Genomic DNA, 26,180 nt, shown 5'->3' with positions numbered 1-26,180 from the left:
GAAAATATGGGAAAGCATCTTTATAATTTCGGGGTAAGGAAGGAAATCTTTAAAAAGACAACAAAGTCCGATATGTATATAAAAAGAAAAGATCGATTTGACTACATTAAAATTAAAAACTTTTATTCTTCAAAAGATGTAATTTTTAAGGTGAAAAGTCACAGCTTGCAGTATTGGTAGGCTAGGTAATTTGAATCACACTACCCTTGAGGACAACCAGCAAATCTGTATAAAAATAGAAAAAACAATCTGCTCAAAGGCATTAGACTAGGGCAAGAAATACTAGATCAAGTTCTAAGAAATGGTGTAAGTCCAGTGAGGCAAGCCAAGAATTTTGTTTGCAGATTATTTGCTTATGTGGAGAGGCAGCTGAGGGTACTGAATAGCATTTTGGTAGCTTTACAGGACTAGAGAGACAAAAGTTGGAATTCAGGGACTAAGGGCAAGGGCCCTGAAAATCCTCCTGTACTTTGAATTATACCCCAAAGCAAATACACTGTAGGAGTAAAGTTGAACTTGAAGTGAATCGGCCCTTCCATAGGCTGCAGTCCAACTATAAGTCATCTGGTCGGTCCAGAACATCTCAATACCTAAAACTCGTTTATGATGATCCGAGATTACTGAAGCCCCCAGGTATCTGGCAGCAGCAAACAATAATTGTCTATAGAAAAGAAAAGAGAGAAGAAGTATCCTCAAATTATTTCCACGTCAAGTTTTCAAATAAATTTCTGGTAAAGGATAATCAGGCAAATGAGACAAGACAAGGAGAAGAACCAGCAGAAACAACTGACAATAGAAATAGGATCACTGGGTTTCCTGATATTAGAATACTCAGACACTGATAACATATTCTGTTTTCATTCAAGGATACAAAAGACAAGAATTTGACTGAAAACTAGAAGCTATTTTTAAAACGATATAATTAGACTCATAACTCATGATTTCAAAACGTACTGCACAACTACAGTAATCAAAACTGGTAGTGGCATTTGGTGAAAGCCACCCAAGCGTGCACTGACAGATGAATGGATACATAAAATGTGGTATATACAAGCACATGCAATGGAATACTCATCTCTAAAAAGAAAGGAAATTCTGACATAAGATCCAAATGGATGAACCTTGAAGACATTATGCTAAGTGATACAAACCAGTCACAAAAAGATAAATATTGTATGATTTCACTTAGATGAGGTACTTAGAGTAGTCAAATATAGAGGCAGAAAGAATAGTGGCTGCCAGGGGCTGCAGGGAGGGAGATATGGGGAGTTACTGTTTTAATTGGTAGGCGGTTTCAGTTTGGTAAAATGAAAAAGTTCTGGAGATAGATGGTGATGATGATTGCATAGTAATGTGAATGTACCTAATGCCACTGAAGTGTACACTTAAAACTTGTTAAGATGGTAAATTTTATGTTATGTGTATTTTACGATTAAAACTCCTTAAAAAATGAGATAGATATGAACATGAACCAAAGAGAAATTCTAAGTTAAAACAATTTAATTACAGAAATTGAGAACTTAGGGATATGTTTAAAAGTAAACTATTGCTGAAGAAAGAATTAATGATCTGAAAAGTAAGTGATAAAATATGCAGATGAGAAAAAAAATGAGAAAAGAGCAGATTAGAGATACAGAGCATATAGTGAGGAGGTCTAACACATTTTATTGGAGTTCCCCGGGAAAGAATGAGGCAGAAACAGTATTTATTTCCTTGTTCCCCCATTCATGTCTTCTTTTTGATTAAGATGTTCTTTAAAATTCAATTTTAATTGATTATTGCCTTTTTTTCTTAATAAGCTTTTAATTTTAGAACAGTTTTAGATTTAGAGAATTATTGTGAAGATAGTACAGAGGGTCGCTGTACACGCCACACCCGTTCCCCCTTTTATTAACATCTTCCATTGGTATGAGACATTTGTCACAATTAATTAACCAAAATTGATGCTTTATTATTAATTAGAGTGCACACTTACTCAGAATGTTAATACATTTTTTAAAAGAATATAAGTGATAGATAAGTGTTTATTTTTGATGAGGTCACTAATTCTCTTTGGTATATATTACTCTCCCCTCCCCCAGACAATGTTAGCAGATATTGTTATTTATCAGTTAATTTTAAAAAATGTGGAAATTAGGTTAAGAGGTGTGTTGCTAGATCCCTCAAATGGATGAATGAATATATTCTATGTACGAACCTTATGGACTTTTTAAATGAAAGAGAATGTTACAGTCTTTTTTTGCCATTCCTTATTTGATTTGCTTTATTAGAAAACTCCTGTGTTTACTTTATCCATTTCACTCTTTTTGACCAGTGTAGGCTAGCTTTGCTGTCTGGTATGGTAACCACTAATCACATGTGGCAATTTAAATGTAATTTAATTCAAATTCAATAAAATGAAAATTTTATTTCCCCAGTTCCTCAGTCTTACCAGCCTTATTTCAAGTGATCAATAGCCACACGTGTCCAATGGCTTCTATATCGCATTAGCACAGAAAGAGAATCAACCTTGAAGTTCCTGGCAGTCTCTTCCAGCATCGGCCATTACCTTCTTTAAGGTCTGGCTCAACTGTAACATTTTTTGATTATTTATCGTGTTCAAAGTCATTTGCCACACACTTCTTCAACTTCTTTCCTCTCTTTTGCTGTATTTCTATTTTTACCCACCCTCCGCTTTCCCTCCTATTCAGGAAGAAGTGTCTCCCTTATTTTCTGAGACATACGCCACCTGCCTGTCTGGTCTCATTCCCTCCCATCATTTATTTCTCCTCCATTTTCAATTTCTCTCCCTACTCACACTTTGCCTTTTTTTCTATGAATATAGAAAAAAAGGTTTCCACTATCCTTTTAAAAAACAAACCAACCAAGAAAACGTCCAGTCCTGTTGCCTAGTTCAGTCGGTGTCCTTCCTTTTTCCTTTGTGCACTATCACAATTCTCAAAAGGGATTATTGTCTATTTTCAGCTTCTTACTGCACATTTCTTAACCACTGGGGACATTCCTCAGGTAACATGTCTGTAGCCCTCTCTCTAATTTCTGCGTCACCTTAGTTCTCAGCCTCTCCAGCTCTCTGCACCTTCTGCAAGTCACCTGTTCCCTCTCCTGAAAATACTCCTGAAAGACTGTTAGGATGTTGGAATCATCTGGGCGCCCCTTCTCTGAGTAGCTTCTGTTCTCTAACCCCTACCGTACCCCACGACGCAGAACGTTGGTATTTCGCAGTCCTCTGTTTATTTTTCATAAGATCTGTCTTGGCGATGACATTCCCTTCCCTATTTTCAATCGTATTTTCAGATATTATCAAATCTTGCTAAATTCACCTGTCTAGCCACCTGTTCTCTTTCTGTTATCTCTTTTGCTCTTTAATCAACTCTACACAGTCCTGTCAGATACTGTCCTGAAGTACAGTTCTGGCCATGTCACTGTAAGTGGCCTGCACTAATTGCTGAACGCATTCCTAACACCTAAGCCTGGTATCTGAAACTCTCCACCACCTAATTAACCCCAACCAATCCCTCAGCCTAGGCTCCCGCCAACCCAGATGCTGGGCTAATCCCCTAGCGTGCCCTGAAATTCCCCGCCGTGCCCTGGCTCCTGCCTCTCCCTGCACGGGGAGTGTGTCGCGCCCCTCTGTCTCTGTCAACGCCAGCCCTCGGCAAGGCTCAGCTTGAGCAGCACGTTCTACGAGGATATCACTGCACCTCCTCCTGCCCCACTCCCCGCCGCCTTGCCCCTTCCCCTCCTGGTAGCTTCGGGGTCTTCACTGCGGGCAGTCAACATGTTTGTGGTGAGTTAGTCTAGCTTCTCTTCCTCTCAAAATTTAGAGATCGTGGGTTCTAAATTTTTAAAATTTTCTTGATGCTGCGCCAGCATGTGGCTGAAAGGGGGAAAATTTTTTAAAATATATATTTATATACTAAAAATATATATCATATATATGTGCCCTCCTGCCGCGCCCCCCCCATCCCCCCCACCCCGCGTTTCAGCCCCTCTGACTCCCTGCTATCCTCGCCAGGTCTGTCTCAGACCCGCGATCCTTTTCCCACGGCCCCGGAGAACAAGACCAGGCGCCCACCACTGAGCTGCAGTCCTCCGGGCTTCCTAGAGGGGTGCGCCCCGCCTCCACTTCCGGCGCGCGCGCCCCCGGCCCCAGCCTGCTTCCTCCCTGGGGTCGATCACAGCAATCAGTAGAGCGAAGGTTGAGTGGGGCGGTGTGGCTGTGCAGCCCCCGGTGCTTCCAGAACCGCCCCTGTCTGGCCTCAGCTTTCCGTGCCGCCTTTCCTCGACCCCCTCGGCCTGCTTCTGCCAGGGCAGAGCCTGCTGCTGCACCAGGGGTCTCGCCCCTCCTCGGCGTTACTTGTCAGCCCGCCGGTCCATCTGTCCGTCCTTTCCTCTGTTTGTCCGCTCGCCCGCTCATCCACTTGTCCATTGACTCCTCACGCACTTACCCTGGGCCACAGGCTTCGGAGTCGGAGATGCACACACTGATGGGCTCTTTCCTGCCACTTGTCACAAGACCAGAGCTCGCTGTTGGGTCAAGTCTCAGCCATACATCTCGACTTCCCCAGTCTGGGCAAGATCCTTCACCAGTCACTCTCAGAACACCTCCTACTTTCCCCTTTGTAGTTTTTATGACAATTAAATTAGGTAATTGTGTGTGTTTTCTGTTTAACGTCTGCCTCTCTCTGCTATTTTAAGTTCTGTATTGGCAAGGACACGTCTTGTTTATAACTCTGCTCAGCACCCTGCACAAATAGTCACTCAATAAATATTAAATAAATGTTTGAAAAACATAGATTTAGTGGGAAATACAGATGCGAAAAAGCATTTCTGCAGAATGGACAGCTAAGAGTTCGAACTCTGGCGTCAGAACTTTTGGTTTCAAAACAGTCCGTATTGGCCAGCCGCCAAAAAACAAAAGTCCATACTGCATCACTTACCAGTCATATGACCTGGGACAAATTACATAACTTCTCTGTTTTTCTTCAGTTAAATAGTTGAAATTGCACCATAGACTACTCTGAAGATGAAATGAATTAACACACTTAACACAGGTAAACAGTGCTTGACTGTAACAGTGGCTCACTCAATAAGTAGTTTCTGATGAAATTAAGTAAGCAAACAGATACATTATAATATCTGTTACATTATATTAAATACAGGTACATTATAATCACAATGCTGCAGCAAGCAGAATTGTCCAAAAGTGCCTGGAGGTTCCATCTGGATTGCCTGGACTAAGAGCTAGTTAGGACCAGGGATTTCCCTTCTCCCAGAGGGAGGGACTGTACCCAAGTTCAGCACTTCCCAGCTCCTCAACCCCCTCCCTAACATGTGCTGGGCAGAAGGTTCCCTAGACAAGTCTATAAATAACTGACACTTTAATCCAGATTTTTGGTCCGAAGCAGTAGGCTTATACTCTCACTGACAAGGCTTTCTCACACTTGTACCCTAAGTAGGTAGAGGGAACTCTCCCCCGGAAAACAGAAGCACCACTCTCCAGACTTCCCTTTTATGGGGTGATGGGAGAATCCATCCAGCCAGGGGTCTGGTAACTTTCCCCAATAAAGTCTGTCCTGTAACCCATGCCTTGTGACGTGGAATTCGCCCTTCCCTTGCTCCATATCTACCATGTGTTGAGTACCAACTCTGGGCCAAGCATTTTAAAGTGTAGACTTTATTATTATTCAGGTACGGTGAGGATGACATATCAGGAAGTGATTATTGTTGAAAAGTTAGTATTGTAGTTTCTAAGAAAAGGGGGAGTGCCTCACTATGCTGGGCCACACGGGGAAGCACCAGGATCAGTTAGGAAGCAGAGGAATGAGGAGAAAGTGGACAGGAACCTTTATTGTGCGTTCCTTGGGAAAGAATGGGCAAGACAGGGTAAGCAGGTTCAGGATTGGCTAGTTTGAATGATTTCAGTGGGCTCGGGGGTTTAGGGGTTCTTCCTAGTTGTTTGGTATCTGGCCCTGGGGTGATTAGGGCAGGGAAATGGTGGCCCTGGGTGTGAGAATCTGATAGAGGAGATGATGAGGTTGTCTGCTCTGGGTCAGTTGGCTTGCATATGAAAGGCACACTCATAGATGAGTTGTTTACTATCTCTAGGAATTGACATTCCACCCAGTGTCAAAGGCCCTCAGATGTCAAAGCGTCATAATAAAAAATGTTTAATATGTCAAGCACTACTCAGATGCTATATGTTATTTCCAATGCAATCTCAGAAAGGTTCAGTTGGTGACTAATGTCACACAGCTAATAAGAGGCTGCACCATGATTTTAATTGGGTCTCTGACTCTGAAGCTGATGCTCTGTCTGTGAATTAGATCACCTCCCTGCAGTATGGGAGGTACTATGAGGACATTTTTTAGTTCTTATTAGGCATTTCACAATGTTCTGTATTGCCTCTTTGAAATTCTCCTTCCTTGACCACAGTGGCACTCATTCTTTTTATAAAGTATATAGCACATACTATGTGCCATGCATTGGGTTGAGTGACACAGATACAAAATGCCATGCATTGGGTTGAGTGAGCAAAAATGTTGATGTAGGTTAGAGTCTAGGCATGAACAAGACAGGTATTAACCAAATAGTCCCACTAAAGTATAGATACTGACAATTTTTAAAAACTTGTCAGAGGAACATGATCACATTTGCAATTTGAACAGATCACTCTGATTACAATGTAGATAACAGACTGAGGGCAACCAAGTGAATGTGGGGAAGCCAGCTGGTGAGTTACTGTGCAGCAAGGCAGAAAGGATAGTTGCTGGGGTGGAGATGGTGGTGGCAGAGATGGAAAAGGGCAGATTCTGGAGATAGGAAATAAAATCAATAGGACTTAATTGGCATTAAATAAAAGAAGGAGGTAAGGGAAAGGACCATGTTATAGATGCTTCTAGGTTTCTGGCTGTGCAGACAGATGGATGTTCCTTCTTCCTGAGAAGGGGCCACTGGGAGGAGAGCAGGTTTGGGGTGGGAAAATCATGAGTTGGTTGTGGATGTGCTGAATTTAAGGTTCTTTTGAGAAATTCAAGAGGAATTGTGCTAGGAGTGAGGAACTGTGGGTAAATAGGTCCGGAGCTCAGATTGGAGGTACCATAGAAGGATGGTAACAGAAGGTGAGGATGAGATTGACTAGGAGGAAAGTAGATGGTGAAAATAGGGAGGATTAAGGGCTAACCTCTTGAAACTCTGATGTAGAGGAGGGTGGACGTGTGAAGGAGATGGAGAAGGGAGGAGATATTCCTTATGATTATAAACTTCCCTCAGGGGGCTGGCCAGTTGGTTGGAGCATGGTTCTGGTAACACCAAAGTCCAGGGTTTTATCCAAACTCCAGGGTTTGATCCCTGTACCAGTCAGCCACCAAAAGCAAAGGCCAAAAAACTCACAAATCTCCCTCAGCCATACACGCCAGAGGACAAGTTGGTGAGGCATAATATTTGTAATAAAAATTGAATAATATCACAAACATATTGAAAGGAAAAAGTAGGAGACATAACAGACCAGTGGTCTCTAAGTAAAGGATACACATCAGTGTGACACAGCCCTTGGTAAACGCTACGTACTCATCCATGCACACATCTGGCAATACATTGTCACATGATTTCATAAATTCTGATTGTCACATAATAAGAACTAAAGAATTGTATTTAGTATTTCTCTTATACTAAAAATTAATTTAAGAAGAAAAATATCCCCAAGTTTCTCTGGGTCTAGGTTTGTATGAAGCATCTGTTAATATCTGGCAAAGTACAGTTTAGGAAATGCTACTTTGTAGGCATCTCAGACCTAAATTGTTAATGAATGGCTGAGCAAATGACACCACCATCCTCCTGTCACCAGGGCCAGCCAGAAACCCAAGTCCATCTTGACTCCTCTCTCTTCCAAACTCTCATCTAGTGTGTCCCTAAGTCCTGCCAAATCTCCCATCTTTGTATCTTTTGGCTTCCATAGCTCAGGTTCTCATTGCTTGTTGCTCGAGTGGTTGCAACAGACCCCTTCCCATCTCTTCTACGCATCACTCTCTGGGTAGGCAGGCAGACCCTCCAGCCATCTCTGTGGCCATTGGGATTATATGCAAACTCTGTATCATTTGTGGCCTGGCTGTTCCTCTATAGGTGCCTCCTCTCTCACTGTTCCTTAACTATGCCCCAGGCTCTTGTGCAGGGTTCTTAACCTGGCTGCCCATCAGGAGCACACCACCCATGGAGATTCAGACTTAGTAAGTCTATCACATGGTTCAGCTCCATGGCTGATTCTGGACCATAGCAAGAGATGACAGCCACTAGTCTGGCCTCCCTAAACGACCTTCAGATTCCTTGATGGGCCCTATCCTCTCCTACCCACTGTTCTCTTTGCCCGAATAACCTTCCTCTACATCTTTACCTGGCTCACTCATATCAGACTGTGCTGAAATGTCTCCTCTAGGCCACTCTGCCTGGCTCTTTCTGCCTCTCTCTTCTTGGTCTTGGTCAGTCGTTTTTCTCTTACACTACCTTGCCTACTTATCTCCATCCTTGGATTTATCACACTGTGTCTGTTTACCTGTCACTTTCCCATACTAGTCCTTGGGGACAGGTCTTTTAATTCTGAGACTCCAGTTTAGTATACTGCTTAGCACATAGTAAATGCTCAAGTATATGTTGAAAGAATTGATGAAGGAATCCATTCCTCTATTCTTTGTGCTGTTTCAGAACCTTGTGACTTAAAGTCAAGAATAATTTTTCCTTGTTTGCACATTCACCCTGGCCATTCTTCATGACTCCTTCCTAACACTTTTGTCAAGATTGTCCTGGGCATTAACTATTCTACAATAAAAAGATCAAGTGCTTTAGAGTTGGGCAGTTCTGGGTCCATATCTTGACTTTACTATTTACCAGTTTGGAGCCTTGAGCAAGTTACTTTCAAGAACCTCAGTTTCCTTATTTTTAAAATGGGGATGATATTTACCTCACAGTGTTATTGTCAAGCCCCAATAAAATAGTATGTGTAAAGTACCTGGCCTATGCATAATAGGTGTTTATTAAATGTGAGTTCTTTTCTTTTGGATTGCCCCATGGCATAAAAGAAAGGACTAAATACTTTGGTTGCAGAGCTTGGTTCTGCTGCTCACTGGCTGTGTGTTTTTGGTCAGCTTATGATTCTCAGTAGCCTCATTTGGAATATGAACATAATTATGATTGTCCTTGTAGAGTTAAGAAAGCTATATAATATTTACGTTAAGTACCCAGCTAATGCTCAATAAAATGGTAGTTATTCTGAGTCATAATAATATACTGCAGTGTTTTTTCTGCTTTCCAGTCATCTACAAGCCCTATTAATTATCCCTGATATTGTTCCTAACATTATTGCTAAACGTTGATTTGATTTTGGCTATACTAAAATTTTCTGTTTCACATCCTAAAAAAGTCCTGAATCATCTGTATATGTATCATTTATATGGAAGTTCTCTTTTAGTCAGTTTCCTTTACAATGCTATACTCCCTGGCAACTGGTGTTCAAAATCCTGTATTTATATTCTAAGCACATGGCTTTCCTTGTGTAACATGAGCATTGTCCATCTCAGCAGCTCCTTGAGAAGTTGGAATTCAGAAGGAATCCCTCAGACACAAACCTCCATCCCATCCCTGTATCTACTGGGCAGCCTTTTCAGACTGTCTCTGCTGAGAATGTCAGGAGAAGCCACAGGCTTGGCCTACAATGCTCCAAAAGAACGAGAAGGACTTATAATTGTGAAAGTTGAAGAAGAGAATTATGTTTGGGGGCAAGACTTTGGCTTTCAGGGAAACCCCTGGAGCCAGGAGGTCTTCCGTCAGCAGTTCAGGCAGTTTGCTTACTCTGATTCCACTGGGCCCCGGGAGGCTCTGAACCGACTCCAGGAGCTTTGCTGTCAGTGGCTGAGGCCTGAGGTCCACTCTAAGGAGCAGATCCTGGAGGTGCTGGTGCTGGAGCAGTTTCTGGCCATCCTGCCTGACGAGCTGCAGGCCTGGGTGCAAGAGCATCGGCCAGAGAATGGAGAGGAAGCCGTGATTATGCTGGAGGAGCTAGAGAAAGAACTCGATGAACCAAGGCAACAGGTAAGAAGTAGATGTGTTCATTGGTTTGACCTATTGTAAGTTAATGCAGAAGCAATTATGAATGGCATAGACTTGGCCCTCAGAGGATTATAGGGTATAGACTTGGCCCTCAGAGAATTATGCAGTTTCTGTCTTTTAGAGTTATGAATTATTCACTCACTGGGTTCAAGTCACAAGAGCTTTTAGTCCTGTTGTTTTCTCTCTAATCATTGTAATGAGTTTCTGATTACTTCTGTCCTGCCCTGTTACTCTAGGGGTTTTCCTCTTGTGTATCCTGAGAATCATAGTGCTGGTACTTGATTACTCCTAGGACACAGCTCATGGCCAAGAAATGATCTGGAAGGAAATGACATCCATGGGAGCACTGAAGTCTCTGAGTAGCCCGCTGCAGCCTTTGGAGAGCCTGTGCAAGAGTGAGACTCAGGAGCCCCAGGCTTTCCAGGAGAGAGGTGAGGAGCCCCAATCCATTTGGGGTTAAGAATGGAGGTGACGGCTATCTTCTGTGGCATGGTTCATTTTCCTAACGACAGTCACTAGTGGAGAACACAGAAAGAGCATGCCAGAACCAGGAAGAAAAGCCCCTTCTTCCTCCAGTGTCCCTTTAGTACCCTCTATTGATAAAGCTCACATCATGTCAGCTGGCAAGAGAGAAATGCTCCAGTATCACAGACAGGGCAATAAAGAGTAGATTTGAAACTAAGAGGCAATAAATTGATAGCTGTCACATATGCCATGGATCAGAATCAAAAGGACTTTGATTATATTATTGGCAAAATCATCCCTATGAGTAGCAGATACATCAGGCTTATTAGCTGTTCTCATTAAACTTTTGTTACATCTGACTATCCTTCTGATTTCGTCTTCATCAAGCAATCTTATTAACTTCCCATGAAGCTTAGCTATAATAAGAAAATGTATTAGTTCAGTCTGGTGTGTGTGATGGTTACATTACTCATTAATTCTCATTTTAGCTTTATTGTGCTCAGTTTCACAAGCTTGGTTAATGAGAGTTTACCCCAGGAGGTAATTATATTCATTGTGTGATGATAAAATTAGGTTTATGTGAACACGAGCTCAAGAGCCAGATCCCTGAACCTTGGCAGTTCACCAAAGGAGTCCACATCATCCATCCACAGAGGTCTCTTGGAAAACTCCCTTCTAGCTTTCCCCTATGCATCATACCCTGATACTGCCCTCTTAAATATCTTCTGCACTAATCAGGTGCTACATTAAGATGGGTTTTGAAAAATCATATCATCAAGTTCCCTGCCTTAAAGAAGGTAAATGTATAAATCATTTCGGGCAGATTATCTCTACTTTCTTTTTTAGGATCTTCAGGAAAAGAGACTCTACTGTAATTTCTTAAGTGCTTCTTGGGCTTTTCATATTGCTATTTGTTATGGGGTGAGTTATGTCCCTCCAAAACTTATACATTAAAGCTCTAAGCCCAGTACCTTAAAATGTGACTGTATTTTTTGGAGTTAGGCCCTTTAAAGAGGTTAAAATGGCATCATTAGGGTGGGCCTTAATCCAATATGACTGATGTCCTTATAAGAAGAGTAGATTAGGACACAAACAACACAGACTGAGGGACAATCTTGTGAGGATTCAGAAAGAAGGTGGCTATCTACAAACCAAGTAGAGATTGGCCTCAGAAGAAACCAAACCTGCCAACACCTCGATCTTGGACTTCTAGCCTTCAGAACTGTGAGAAAATAAATTTTTGTTATTTAAGCCACCCAGTCTGTAATATTTTCTTATGGAAGCCCTAGAAAACTAATACTATATTTAGGTTCTTCCCTATGTCCATATGAAATATTCCCAGCTTTAATTTAATCAATTTCCTTTTGTTTGTTTAGTAGAGTTCACATAAAACACCTGTACTTGAAGACAGTTTACTTACTGCCCTTTGACCTTGTTTTAACTAAGCCTCTCACCGCTTCTGATTCCATCTGTGTTCTGTCTTTCTGGTTGTCCTGCCAGATTTCTCTGGACAAGCTTCAAGTGCTCCACATTCATTTGAAGTTTAGGGGTCAAGACAAAATAAAATGCTCTGAGGACTTGATTAATTTAAAATATAAGTAAATACACTTCCCAACTCCTATCTGTTACACTTTATGTCTTTATATTTGTTTGTTACTTCATGGTGGCATTATGTTCTTGATTCAGTCACCTTATCAGCAACAGTGAGTTCATCTTTTTGACATCTGTGGCCTTAGCAAAATTTCCTCATTCTCCATTTATGCCTGGTTCCTAAGTATATGGTCAGGAATGGCCTTGACTGGGTTCCTGATAAGTTTCCTTCTGCTGGTCTCTTTTTAGTCTTGTAGATCTTAGCTTCACCTCTGAAAAAATCATATGGATAATTTCACATCTTTCACCTAGGTCATAAGGTTGAAATCACTGGAGGGATGTACCTCGATATGATTGTAAGAGTCACCATGAAACATTTATAACCTTGGGTTATAATTTTCCTGTAGGTTCTTCACTAGTCTAACAGTATGCCTGGCTAGAAGAAGAGTCTAAGATGGTGATTTGGGTGAAGGTGATTTATCGAGGGCATGCTCTTCAGGAGAAATTTGTAATGAAGAAAAGCAGGACTAGGAAGGGAAAACAGAAAGTGATGATGTGGTCTCAGGGAAAACCTAACCTTGGTCTGAGCCTTAGAGGCTTAGGGGATCCCCAGGAGCATAATTGCACTGCATTATTGTCTATTCTTGAGGCAGGGGTGGGGAGGTGAGGGTGGAAGTAAATTCCTGGGTCTGGTGGATCTCATTAGCCAGGGCCATGCTCCAGAGAGGGGGCAGCTGTGGGTAGTTAGGAGTCATCTTAATCAGTTCAGGTCACTGTAACAGTACCATAAACTGGGTAGTTTAAACAACAGAAATTTGGGCCGGCCCCGTGGCTCACTCGGGAGAGTGCAGCACTGGTAGCGCTGAGGCCGTGGGTTCGGATCCTGTTATAGGGATGGCCAGGGTGCTCACTGGCTGAGTATGGTGCAGACCACACCATGCTGAGGGTTACAACCCCCATACCAGTCAGAAAAAAAAAAACCAAAAAAAAAAAAAAAAAAAAAAACCAGAAATTTATTTCTGACAGTTTCGGAGGCTGATAAGTCTAAGATCAAGGGGCCGCCAGATTTAGTGTTTGGTGAGGGCCTGCTTTCTCATAGAAGGTACCTCCTCACTGTGTCCTCACATGGTAGAAGGGGCAAAATGAGCTCTCTTGGGCCTATTTTAATAAAGGCAGCTCTTATGACCTAATTACCTCCCCAAAAGCCCCACCTCCTAACACCATCACCTTGGGGGTTAGGATTTCAGCATGTGAATTTTGGGGGGACACAAACATTCAGACAATAGGCAGAGCCAACACTCACAACAGCTGAGGGAAGGAGGCACCATATTGGTAAAGGGGGTGTGGGTGGGCAGTGGAGCATCATCTGCATAGTATTAAGGCTAAAACCTTATTTTTCAATGTGCAATTAAAGGACACATCCCTAGTTAAAAGGATTTTAGATCGAACAGGTCACTGAACAGGTAGAAATAACAGGGGGCATGTTAAAGAGAAGAGCTCATGTTAACAGAGAAACATATGGCTTATTTCTTCTCCAAATAGCCTCCTATAATCTGTACCATACCCTCCAGCCTCCAGGCTTGATTGCAAATTAGTTTTCATTCTTGGAAGATTTTAATTGAATCCTTTGAATTATATCTCTATGCCAATCTTTTTAAATACTCAAGTGACTATTATTCTACTTTTAATCTCTACTTGTCATTCCTAGGAATTACTCCAGTTAACTGTTTATTCTGACTTTTTTTGGCATAAAAATTTTTTTAAAAAAATTTTGATGTTTTCCTGATCTGTACATCTAAGGTCAAAGTTTTTCTCTGGTCTCATAATTTGACTTCATGTATTTATAGAATTTGAAGAGATATTTTAAATCCTATAAATTACATTGCTTTTCTGATATTCACAGGCATTAATTTTGTCCCTACATAATTGTATTGCCACTTTATATACTTTATAATTTATCATCTTTATAGTTTGACCTATTTATTACTTTCAGAAAATTTCTCATTAGGTTGTCAGTTTCTCATTAGGTTGTTTGGTGCTTATTACTTTTCTGCCTCTATTATATGCCAGAATATTTTTCATAATTGTTTTCTTTTCAAAGCAGCACAGCCTTGAATAATTTGAATTTCTATAAAAAAAATCCAAAGACAGTGTAAATTTTATCGTTCATCCCTAATCTATGAGGTAGTGTTATCCATCTCTAATTTCTGGTAAAGAATGGGCAAAAGGGAAGCTAGACAGTTCTCTGCTTTTGTCAGATATTTACTGTGACACTTTATTGTATTTGAAGTGTTGTGAACTCAAAGAAAAACAAAAAGAAGTAATAATTTTCAAATAAAAACATATGACTTTTCCAAAGTCAAATTAAAATGATTTTTAAATTATTTTTGCATAAGCACAACTATGGCCCTGTTTCCTTCCAGTAGGGGAGGCAGATAACATAGGGGAAACACAGAGAGCTCTAATGTTAAGCATCTTTGTTTACTGATTACTGATTCTATGGCCTTGTGTAGCCTCTCAGAGCCTTTGTTTGCTGATATGTAAGATACATTTAAGTTTAAAGGACTTTTGGGAGGATGAAAGTAACTTAACAGTGTTTCAGATTTTCCCTCTCTCTAAGTAATTCAAGTTTCATCATCTATCACTGGTAGTCTCCTATAATGAGTTACTAGAAATCTAAAAATAATATGGGCATGTTATTTGAGAGCTGGAAGTTTGGGCTCGAGGCAGTCACATCTACCAGTTGTTTCCATCTACTTCCTTTGACCATTTACACAGGAGTAAGGCGAACCTTTGACTCTCACCTGACCCCAGAATGAGTCAAGAACTCACAATATTCCTTTTCTCACACTCTGTGTGTCTTGTTCTATTTGCTTGTAATTATTTGGTTCATTCTGCCAGAATCTGCAACTGCGTTAATGCTTTCTAGTTCCTGTCCACCTACCTCTGTTCAATACTAACCCCAAAAGCATTTCCTAAACATATCTTCTGCTTTCCTGCTTTGCTAGAAGCACCACTGATTAAGGACTCTTAGACATTCTTTTTTTTTTTTTTTTTAAATTCTGATAATTCTTTATCACCTCTTTTCTTTTCCCTCATTACCTAAAAATGTATCTTCTCCTCTAACCCATGGTTATCTCCTAGCTTCCTGGTTTCTCAACAGTACTCCTATTTGTCACCATTTCCTCTAACTAGTGTCTTTCCCTGTTCACCATCCCACCTCTCCAACACTGACTCTCATTCTTTTTCTACCTTCTTGTCTGGGGGTCCGCCTCAGGCCACTTCTCTGAATTCTTCCAGATTGGGAAGCTAGTTTTAATAATTTTTCCACGTATTTCATTTGGTTTATTTTCTGTTCCTTCTACCACAGTTTTCTTTCTTCCAACACAGGGAATAAATGACACTTGCATTTTCTATTCACATTTTTAGATGGCAAGATGGTGGCCAACAACATGTTGACAGCAAAGCAGGAAATTATTGAATGTGTAGCTTCAGCAGCTATGATATCCCCAGGAAGACTTCCTGGTGAAACTCCTTCAGAACAGATAGTTGAAAAAGCTTTGGGAGGTCTGGACAACCCTGAGAAGCAAAAGGGAAGTGCTGCAAGTAACAAAATGAGTCAGCTTCCTTCCCAGGAAAGACATTTCAGTCTAGCAACCTTCAACCTGAAAACCCCCACAGAACAGAGTGTCCTTGAATGTAATGAAAGTGAAGGACGTCTCAGTCTGAACTCAAATGATATTCCACCACAGAGAATTCTTACTGGGGAAAAGCTGTATGAGTGCTTTGACTGTGGAAAAACCTTTTGCCAGAGCTCAAAGCTGATTAGACATCAGAGAATTCATACTGGAGAGAGACCATATGCATGTAAAGAATGTGGCAAAGCCTTCAGTTTGAGCTCAGACCTTGTTAGACATCAGAGAATTCATAGCGGTGAAAAACCCTATGAATGTTGTGAATGTGGAAGAGCTTTCAGGGGCAGCTCAGAGCTCATTAGGCATCGGAGAATTCACACTGGAGAGAAACCTTACGAATGCGGTGAATGTGGGAAAGCCTTCAGCCGCAGCTCAGCCCTTATTCAGCATAAGAAAATTCACACTGGAGATAAAGGCTATGAATGTATTGAATGTGGAAAGGCTTTTGGTAGGAGCTCTATCCTTATTGAACATCAAAGAATTCACACTGGAGAGAAACCTTATGAATGTAATGAATGTGGAAAATCCTTCAATCAGAGCTCAGCCCTCACCCAGCACCAGAGAATCCACACTGGGGAGAAGCCTTATGAATGTAGTGAATGCAGGAAAACATTTAGGCATAGGTCAGGCCTCATGCAGCATCAGAGAACACACACCAGAGTTTAACTCTGTGGGCAAGAGTTGTACAATTGTGAAATGCAGGGAATTCACTTTGGGGGTGAGACTCTGAAGAAGATAGAAGTTTTCTGAGATCAGGGTTTCTGTCCTTATAGCCCAGTTCAATACTTAAGAGGAGATCCACACAAAGATATTTGATGATTGTTGAAGTATTGCATGGAAGAAAATTTTTACCCAGGTGCTCTCCCAGAAGAATGGTTGTCATTTCCTAGACATGCCTAACCCATTTCTGGATGAGGACTCTCATCGATAACCTGTTCACCCCACTGTCTGCCAAACCAGGTACAACTGCCCTGGGTACCTTCACAGTAAGTCCAGAATTGGGGCAGAGATCCTTAAACAGCCCCTTATAAGATGGCAAGGATCCCTGCACAGCAAGAGCATTTGTGTATTTGGCAGGTGGTGGCACTTGCTGAGAGTTATCCAGCTGTCCAAAATGTTGAACTGTGAGGTTGTGAAATGTTGAATTATGCCCTGGACCAGTTTGATAGTATCTGAGGCAGTTTGATAATATCTGAGGAATGGTGGCTCATTTTACCCCCTTGCCAGTTCTTTCCTCAGCCCTGAACTTCCTGCTGAGGTCAATTCAGGTCTACTTATTTATTGAGCACCTGCTATGTGCTAGCTGTTGGGGCAGATGGTAATTGCCCTCCCAGAGCCAAGGGCTAATGGGATATATGTATTTACTAAACAGGTAATTACAGTAAAGTATGATGAGTACTTTGGTAGGATAAATCCAGGGTTCATGAAATACAAGGCAGGGGTACTATCCTCATCTATGAGTCACTAAAGACTTCCTGGATGTAATGCCACCTCAGCTGAGACTTAAAAGGCAAAAGTTAGCCAGGTCAAGGTGAGGGGAGAAGAGGAACATTACAGGCAGAGGTTATAACACATGCAATGGCATGAAGAGAGGATCTGGAGACATCCTTTCATCAGGGCTCTTCTCTCCAGCAAGAATTAGTTGTCACAGACTCTGGCTCAGAATCTAGAACATGTGTTGGTTTCTCTCTTGCTACTTACAATCACTGAGTTGGGTGGCCTATCTCAGACCGAGCATTACCTACAAGACCTTGAAGTACTCAGAATTAGTGTGGTGGAACACTCTAATGTGTTATGGAAACATACACATATGTACACCAAGGAAAGAATACATATTGGAGGCTAGGAAATGGGAAGCTTACAAGAACACAGCGATGGGAGGTCTGCCTTCTCAGGCTTCATTATTCCACACTCCCTGCCCCATCCTCTCATCACCAGGCTCGCAGAACTGAAACTACTTGAGGTCAGTACATATTTGTTGAATTATTTGTTGGTACCCTCAAATTCATCAGAACTATACTTTGCTACTTTTTAATTGGAAGTTTTAATTAACCCACAATTGCTCAGGGCAATTAATACCTGAGAACGTGTCATTTCTAAAGAAGACTTGGTGATCACAGCTGTTGTGAGTACTAGGGGAAGTGAAATTGGGAGGACTGTCTTTGCATCCAAAGGTTGGGCATTTATCATTGAGCAAGGTCAATCAGAAGTCTAAAGGAATCTTTCAAATGGATAGTGAGTTGCCTTTTCTTATAGGTGACAATCAGATTAAATGTCTTAAATATCATTTAATATTTTTTCCTGATTGTGAATTAATTGTAAATATTGATAATACAGAAAATGAGAAAGTATATATCACCCACAATCCCATTACCTATGGAAACATTGTTAACATTTTGGAGTACTTTTTATTAGTGTTTTTTTTTTTCCCGACCCTAATATTTTTGGTAAAAATCTTGTTTAGTAAATAATTTTTGGTAACCAATTTTGAGTATATACTTCAACTATTTAGTATTCAAATGTAATGTAAGATGTATTGTAATAAAATTTGAGTTTTAATGTTTTGCTTTGAAATTATTCATTCGGAATAGGGAGTGCAATAACATGAATGGAGATATGCTAGGATGGGCAAGGGGTTGTGGGAAGAAGTCAGGAAATTGGTGTTCTCAGTTTCTATTCCCTGGGCCAAAAAGTGTCAGGAAACTATGGTGTCTAGGGCTGCAGTTCACCAGGCAAAATCACAGAATTGAGGGGGCATCTGAGGTTGAGTTGTTGAAAGACCATGAGAATGAGAACAAGAAAGAGCCTCTTTAAATATGTACACATACTATGTCCACCAGAATTAGGACTCTTTCTCCCCTTTGGTGATGGTGGTGGTAGTTGGGGGGTTGTATGCACCAGGTTGTAATCCTCAGCACCAACTGCTGGGAAGCAACAAGTGAGGGCCTGGGAGACTACCATGAATTCTGCAGCATAAGCAAGTCACCTCACAACTCTAGACCCTCCGCAGATCCTCATTAGAAATGGGAGTCTGGGAGACCATGGTCAGATTTGCTTTAAGTTTCTAATCCTCTTAGATAGACAGGGTTAGTTGCAGGCTGTGGAAATGAAGAAGGGGAGAGGTAGCAAACACATTAAGCACTTGGTCTAAATTGGACATTATCTTTTAAAGTCTGTACAAGATTTGGCTGGCTGGTTAGCTCAGTTGGTTAGAGTGTGGTGCTAATAACACCCAGGTCCAGGGTTTGAGCTCTATACTGGCCAGCCACACACACACACACACACAAATCCATATCAGATCCATTTAATGTAGACATTGTTACCCCTTGGACTGCCTGTACATCAAGAGAAACAACACAGCCCTGAGTAGAAGGGAAGGTCATGAATATCATTTCTTCCAGGCAAGGCTGGTGAAGGAAAAAAAAATTCCCTTTGACATCAACCTTATATTGGTGTCCCCTCCATTTCAGAAAAATGGAATGTCAAGACTTTGTAAGAGATCATATACTTCACCTCCTTTAAAGTGAGGGTTTAGAGTTGTGTAGTGACTTGCTTTATGACTGCAGAATTCATAGAAAAGCTCTAATGATTAGTCTCCAGGGCTATTGCTTTTCTCAACTATAAATCTCTTTCAGGCAAGTAACTTGTATTTGTACAGGGATTTATAATGTGTAGAAGACTTTCAAAAAATTTTTCTAAATTTAGTTTTCATTGAAACTTCTACGTATTTGTGGGGTAGAGTTGACTATCAATATGTGATGGTCAAATAAGGATAATTAGCTTATTCGTCATTAACATATGTAATCATACTTTTTTTGTGTCCAATAACCAGTTTATTGCTGACCCCCTCCCTCCTTCCCCTTTCCCACTTCTAGTAACCCTAGTTCTGTTTTCACCTTCTGAAAGTTCAGTGTATTATTGTGATTGTTGTTTCTTTTTTTCTTTTTCTTTCTTATTTATTTAATTTTTAGCTTTCATTTATGAGTGAGGACATGGGGAATTTCTCTGTGTCTGGCTTATTTCACTTAACATAATTTTCTCTAAGTTCATCCATGTTGCTGCAAATGGCAGAATTTCATTCTTTTTTTATGGCTGAGTAGTATTTCATTGTGTATATATATATACCACATTTTCCTTATCTAGTTGTCCATTGATGGACATTTAGGTTGGTTCCATAGCTTGGCTATTGTAAATGGAGCTGTGATAAACGTGAGTGCAGTTATCCCTTCGACATGATGATTTCCATTCCTTTGGGTATATATCCAGTACTGGGATTGCTGGATCATATGGTAGTTCCATTTGTAGTTGTTTGAGAAACTGCCATACTGTTTTCCATATGGCTGTACTAATTTACAGTCCTACTAACAGTGTAGAAGGATTACCCTTTCTCTGCATCCTCATCAGCATTTGTTATTCTCTTTTTGATAATAGCCAGTCTAACTGGGGTAAGATGATATCTCAAAGTGGTTTTGGTTGGTATTTCCCTGATGATTTGTAATACTGAGCATTCTTTCATGTACTTGCTGGCCATTTGTATATCTTTTTTTTTTTTGAGAAATGTGTATTTAACACTTTTGCCGATTTTTAAATTGGATTATTTTAAAAAATTAATTTTAGTTGCTTGTATATTCTAGATATTGATCTCTTGTTGGATGCATAGTTTTCAAAATTCTGTAGGTTGTCTTTTCACTCTGTTGATTGTTTCCTTTTCTGTGCAGTGTGGAATATACTAAAAAGCATATATACTTCACAGGGCCTGGTTTTCCAAAGCCTTGCAGTTTCAAATATTGACCTTGCAGAGGACTGGAAATTTCCCTCAGGGTATAAGTCCCTGTTGTAAGATAAGAATTGTGGCATAGCAGGTTGCTGGCTCAAAGACAGACTAGTTATTGATTGTTGTGTAAAGATACTGAGAAAGTGCTGTTAAGAAGGAATGTTTCCTAAGATCAAACTGTTGTTGATAGGACCACTTAATTGCCTTACTGGAATGTCATCGGCTTGTTTCACTGAAAGTTACCAGCCTATATTGTTAAACTATAACCCCACCTTTGTTCTCTTCCTGTAACTTCCTGGTCTGAAAAATAAATGCAGGAAGAGAACCCCAATTCGGCATTAATTTCCCAAGGAAGGGATGCCTCTCTCTTGAGGGTCTCAAAGGGAGATTAACCACTTCGGGGCCTCTCACTGCTCAGTAGAGATGGGCTTTGAGTAATCCTTTCATCTCTGTCACCCAGGGGAAGTGGGGTGACAAATCCGTTGGGGGTGAAGCAATGCAAAGCAACAGTGCAGAAGCTCTTTAGTTTGATATAATCTCATTTGTTTATTTTTTCTCTTGTTGCCTGTGCTTTTGGGGTCTTATTCATAAAGTCTTTGCCCAGTCCTACATCTTGAAGTGTTTCCTCTAGGAGTTTTATAGTTTCAGGTCTTACATTTAAGCCTTTAATGTATTTTCAGTTGTTTTTGGTATATGGCATGAGGTATGGGTCTAGTTTCATTCTTCTACACATGGACATCCAGGTTTCCCAGCACCATTTATTGAAGAAGCTGTCCTTTCCCCAACATATGTTCTTGGTGCCTTTGTCAAAGATCAGCTGGCTTAAGTAAGTGGATTGATTTCTGGGTTCTCTATTCTGTTCCATTGTTCTGTTTGTCTGCTTTTATGCAAGTACCATATGCTGTTTTGGTTACTATATCTTTGTAGTGTAATTTGAAGTCAGGCACTGTAATGCCTCCAGGTTAATTGATTGATTGATTGACTGATTTTGCTCAGAACTGCTTTGGCTATTCAGGGTGTTTTGTTTTTCCATATGAATGGTAGGATTTTTTTTTTTTTTATTTCTAGAGGAAAATCATTGATATTTTGATGGAGATTACATTGAATCTGTAGATTTCTTTGGGTAGTAAGGCCATTTTCACATGTTAATTCTTCTGATCCATGAACATAGAATGACTTTCCATCTTTTGGTGTCCTCTTTAATTTCTTTCAACAGTGATTTGTAGTGCTCATTGTAGAGATCTTTTACCTCCTTGGTTAAATTTATTCCTAGGTATTTTACTTTCTTGGTAGTTATTGGAAATGGGCTTGCTTTCTTGATTACTTTTTCTGCTAATTCATTCTTGGAATATAAAAATGCTATTGATTTTCATATATTGATTTTGTATCCTGCAACAATACTGAATTCATTTATCAGCTCTAAGAGTTTTTTGGTAGTCTCTAGGGTTTTCTATATGTAGGATCATTTCATCTGCAAACTGGGACAAATTGTCTTCATCATTTCCAATTTGGATGCCCTTTATTTCTTTCTCTTGCCTGATTGCTCTGGCAAGTACTTCCAATACTGTGGTAAATAGGAGTGCTGAAAGTGAGCATACCCATCTTATTCCTGTTCTTAATTCAGGATGATATTGGTGGAGGTCTGTCATCTACGGCTTGTGTTGAGATACTTTCCTTCTATACCTAATTTGTTGACAGTCTTTATCATGAAGGGATGTTGAATTTTGTCAAATGCTTTTTCTGCATTTATGGAGATGAACATATGGTTGATTTTGTTGATATGATGTATGACATTTATTGATTTGCATATGTCAAACCATTCTTGCATCCCTAGGATGAATCCTATTTGATCATGAAGTAAAATCTTTTTGATGTGCTATTATATTCTGTTTGCTAATATTTTGCTGAGGATTTTTGTGTCTTTGTTCATCTGGATATTTCCTGTAGTTTTCTACTTTGGTTGTATCTTTGATTTTTGGTATCAGGGTGATAGAATGAGTTTGGGAGAAGGGCCTCTGTTTCAGTGTTTTGGAATAGTTTGAAAGGATTGGTATTAATTCCTCTTTAAAGCTTTGGCAGAATTCAGCAGTCAAGCAATCTGGCCCTGGGCTTTTCTTTGTTGGGAGACTTCTGATTACTGCTTCAATCTCATTGCTCATTATTAGTCTGTTCAGGTTTTCTATTTCTTCCTGATTCAGTCTTGGCAGTTTGTATGTATCCAGAAATGTATCCATTTCCTACAGGTTTTCAAATTTGTTGGCGTATTGTTTTTCATAATAGTCTCTAATGATTCTGTATTTTTGTGGTATCAGTTGTGATGTCTTCTGTGTCATTTCTGATTTTTGTTATTTGAGTCTTCTTTTCTTAGTAAGTCTGGCTAATGGTTTGTCTATTTTGTTTATCTTTAAAAAACTTTTTGTTTCATTGATCTTTTGTATTATATTTTGGGTCTCTATTTTACTTAATTCTACTCAATTATTTCTTTCTAGCTAGTAATTTTGGGATTGGATTGTTTCAAGAAATTTTTTGATTTCCTGTTTATTTTCTTCTTGGAGCTGTAGGTGGTTCAGGAGCATGTTGTTTAATTTCCTGGTGTTTGTATGGTTTCCAAAGTTTCAGTTGTTATTGATTTCCAGTTTTAATCCATTGTGGTCTGAGAAGATATTTGGAATGATTTATGATTTCAATTCTTGAAAATTTGTCAAGACTTGATTTATGACCTGACATGCGACCTATTTTAGAAAATGTTCAATGTGCTGGTGAGAAAAACATATATTCTGTAGTTATTGGATGAAACGCTCTGTAAATATCTGCCAAGTCCAATTGGTCTAAAGTATAGTTTAAACCTTGTGTTTCTGTTGACTTGTTGCCTAGATTATCTGTCCAATGTTTAGAAGGGTGTTGAGGTTCTAACTATTATTGTATTGGAGTCTGTCTCTATCTTTAGGTCTAATAGTGTTTGCTTTATACACCTCACTTGTGTTGGCTGTATATATATTTGTGATTGTCATGTGTTCTTGGTGGATAGATTCCTTTATTATATAATGCCCTTATCTTTTTTTTTTAATACTTTTGGTTTAAAGTCTACTTTATCTGATACAAGAATAACTACTCCTGCTAGTTTTGGTTTCCATTTGTGTGGTATATCTTTTTCCATCCCTTCACTATTAGTCTGTATGAGTCTTTACAGGTGAGGTGGGTTCTTGTAGGTAGCTTATGTTTGAGTCTAGTTTTTAAATCCATTCAACCAGTCTATGTCTTTTGAGTGGGGAATCCCATCCACTTACATTTAGGGTTGTTACTGAAAGGTAGTCTTACTCCTGGCATTTCATTGCTTTTTGTATGGTTGTTTTAAATATCTTTGTCCCATTCTTTCCCTTTTATTGTCTGTCTTCATTATGTTTTGTTTTTTTGAGGTGGTATTATATAGTTTTTTTCTTTCTTGTTTGCATAACTGCTCTTTCTTGTTTGTTCTTTCTTGTGTATTCATGGTGATGACTATCACTTTTGGGGTTCCAGGTGCAGGACTCTCTTGAGGATTTCTGGTAGAGCTGGTCATATGGTCATATGGTGAACTCTTGCAGTTTTTGATTGTCTGGGAAATACACTATTTCTGAAGGATAGCCTTGCTGAGTATAGTATTCTTGGCTGGCAGTTTTTTTCTTTTAGTACTTTGAATATATCATACCATTCTCTTCTGGCTTGTGGGGTTTTTGCTGAGAAGTCTGCTGTTAGTCTGATGGGGACTTTCTTATAGGTGACTTGACACTTTTGCTGTTTCTAGGATTCTCTTTGACTTTTGACAGTTTGACTGCTGTGTCTGAGAGAGGTCCTTTTAGATTGACTGTTTGGGGATCTTTGAGCCTCTTGGATCTGGAAGTGCTATCTTTACCAATACCTGGGAAGTTTTCCACTATTATTTCATTGAATATATTTTCACTGGCTTTTCCTTTCTCCTACCTTTCCAGAACACCCATGATTAGGATGTTTGTGTGCTTAAGGTTGTCTGATAGCTGTCACAGATTTTCTTCATTTTATTATTATTATTTGGTCTCCTTGGATTATTTTGAAAAGACCATCTTTGAGATCTGAAAATCTTCCACTTGCTCTAGCCTGCTGCTTAAGCTTTCAATTGTAGTTTTTATTTCATTGACTGAGTCTTTCAGCTCCAGTTCTGCTACCTTCTTTTTTATGGTAATTATCTTTGTAAATTTCTTCCTTCATGTTCTGAATTGTTTTTCTCATTTCATTGTGTTATCTGAGCCTTCTTGTATCTCACTGAGTTTAAGATTGTTACTCGGAATTCCTTTTCAGACTTTTTAAAGGTTTCCTGTTAGTTGGGGTCCAGTATTTGAGAATTACAGTATTCCTTTGGTGGTGTCATATTTTCTTCTTCTTCTTTTCCCCCCTGTATTTCTGGTATTCCTATGTTGACATCTAGTCATATAGTGGAGGTGTTGTTTCTTCTATTACTCTGTAGCGGCTTTTGAGGAGAGAGACTCCCTTCTATAGATTTGTTTTATATTGCCCATTGGGTTGGGTGTTTTAGTTTGGGTTCTTGGTAGACTCACTAGTCTCAGTAGTTCTGGGTAGTTTCAGTGGTTCTGTGGATGCTGGTGGCTGCATCTGTGGCCAGAGCTATGCAGACATCTGGGGAGGTGGGGCCACATGGGCAATTGAGGTGGCCAAACAGTGGGCCCATGAGGACAGGTGGAGCCATGTGCACAGCTGGGGCCATGCTGGCAGCCAGGAAAGGACCATGTGGGTGGTGTGGGCTGCATGGTGGGGTGTGCTGCATGAAACAAACTTCTGTGTAGGGAGAAGGGCTATGGCTTTGGAACTAGACCATGGCACAGGCAACCATGGTGGTGGTGGGGGGTTGGGCTGGGGCCCAAGCAAGAGGAGGGTTATCATTAGGAAGTGCTCATGGCTGAGCAGATTCTTTCTGCTTCAAGGCAGAATTCCTCCCACATTGATCCTGGTGTTGGAGATGTGGTGGCTGAAGCTGAGTGCCTTTCTCCTCTCTACACCACCCTGCTTGGTTTTTGTGCTCACCAGGCTCCTGCTGCCCTCACAGTCTCCCACAGATGTTCTCCCCTGTACTTAGCTGTCCATTCCTTGCTTTGGTCCCTTTCTGTTGTAGGACTGCAGGTTGAGCACTCTAGTCTGCTATCTTGCCCCAACTCCACTTTTTTGATACTATGCATAAGATGGGTAAATCTGCCATTGTAATTTTACCAATGGTGAAATCAAGGATCAGAGTTAAGTTAGCTAGCATCCTGAGACTTGGAAGGGACAGAGATGCTATGAAAAGCATGTGCTTTTCTTAATATTTTCTCAACTATCCTGGGCCTCTATTCACTTTTTTCCCCCTAATTTTAATAGTAGTAGATACTTATTATAGAAAAATTAGGAAAATACAGAAAAGTACAAGAAAAAATTAAATCACCTGTAGCCTCATCATTTAGTGATAAGTGTAGCACCTTGAGATTATACACTTCCAGAGGTATTTTAATGCATATATATATATATATTACAAGGGATCATAGTGTACATAT

The 26,180-nt window shown here is 40.2% G+C and overlaps 1 protein-coding gene across 1 annotated transcript in view; it reads left to right on the top strand.

The window, feature by feature from the left end:
- The window catches only part of ZSCAN30 (zinc finger and SCAN domain containing 30), a 31,235-nt gene extending 14,721 nt beyond the window's left edge, over positions 1 to 16,514 (top strand). The window contains exons 3-5 of the mRNA XM_063076496.1: positions 9,573 to 10,080; positions 10,391 to 10,529; positions 15,583 to 16,514. Of these exons, the coding sequence (XP_062932566.1) occupies positions 9,673 to 10,080; positions 10,391 to 10,529; positions 15,583 to 16,514 (1,479 nt within the window). The 5' untranslated portion in view covers positions 9,573 to 9,672. The remainder of the gene's footprint in view (positions 1 to 9,572; positions 10,081 to 10,390; positions 10,530 to 15,582) is intronic.
- The last annotated feature ends 9,666 nt before the right edge of the window (positions 16,515 to 26,180 follow it).

This window comes from Cynocephalus volans, chromosome 13 (assembly GCF_027409185.1).
Source record: "Cynocephalus volans isolate mCynVol1 chromosome 13, mCynVol1.pri, whole genome shotgun sequence".
Lineage (NCBI taxonomy): Eukaryota > Metazoa > Chordata > Mammalia > Dermoptera > Cynocephalidae > Cynocephalus > Cynocephalus volans.
The sequence above is the reverse complement of the archived record's forward strand: the minus strand, read 5'-3'. Positions and strand labels throughout refer to the sequence as shown.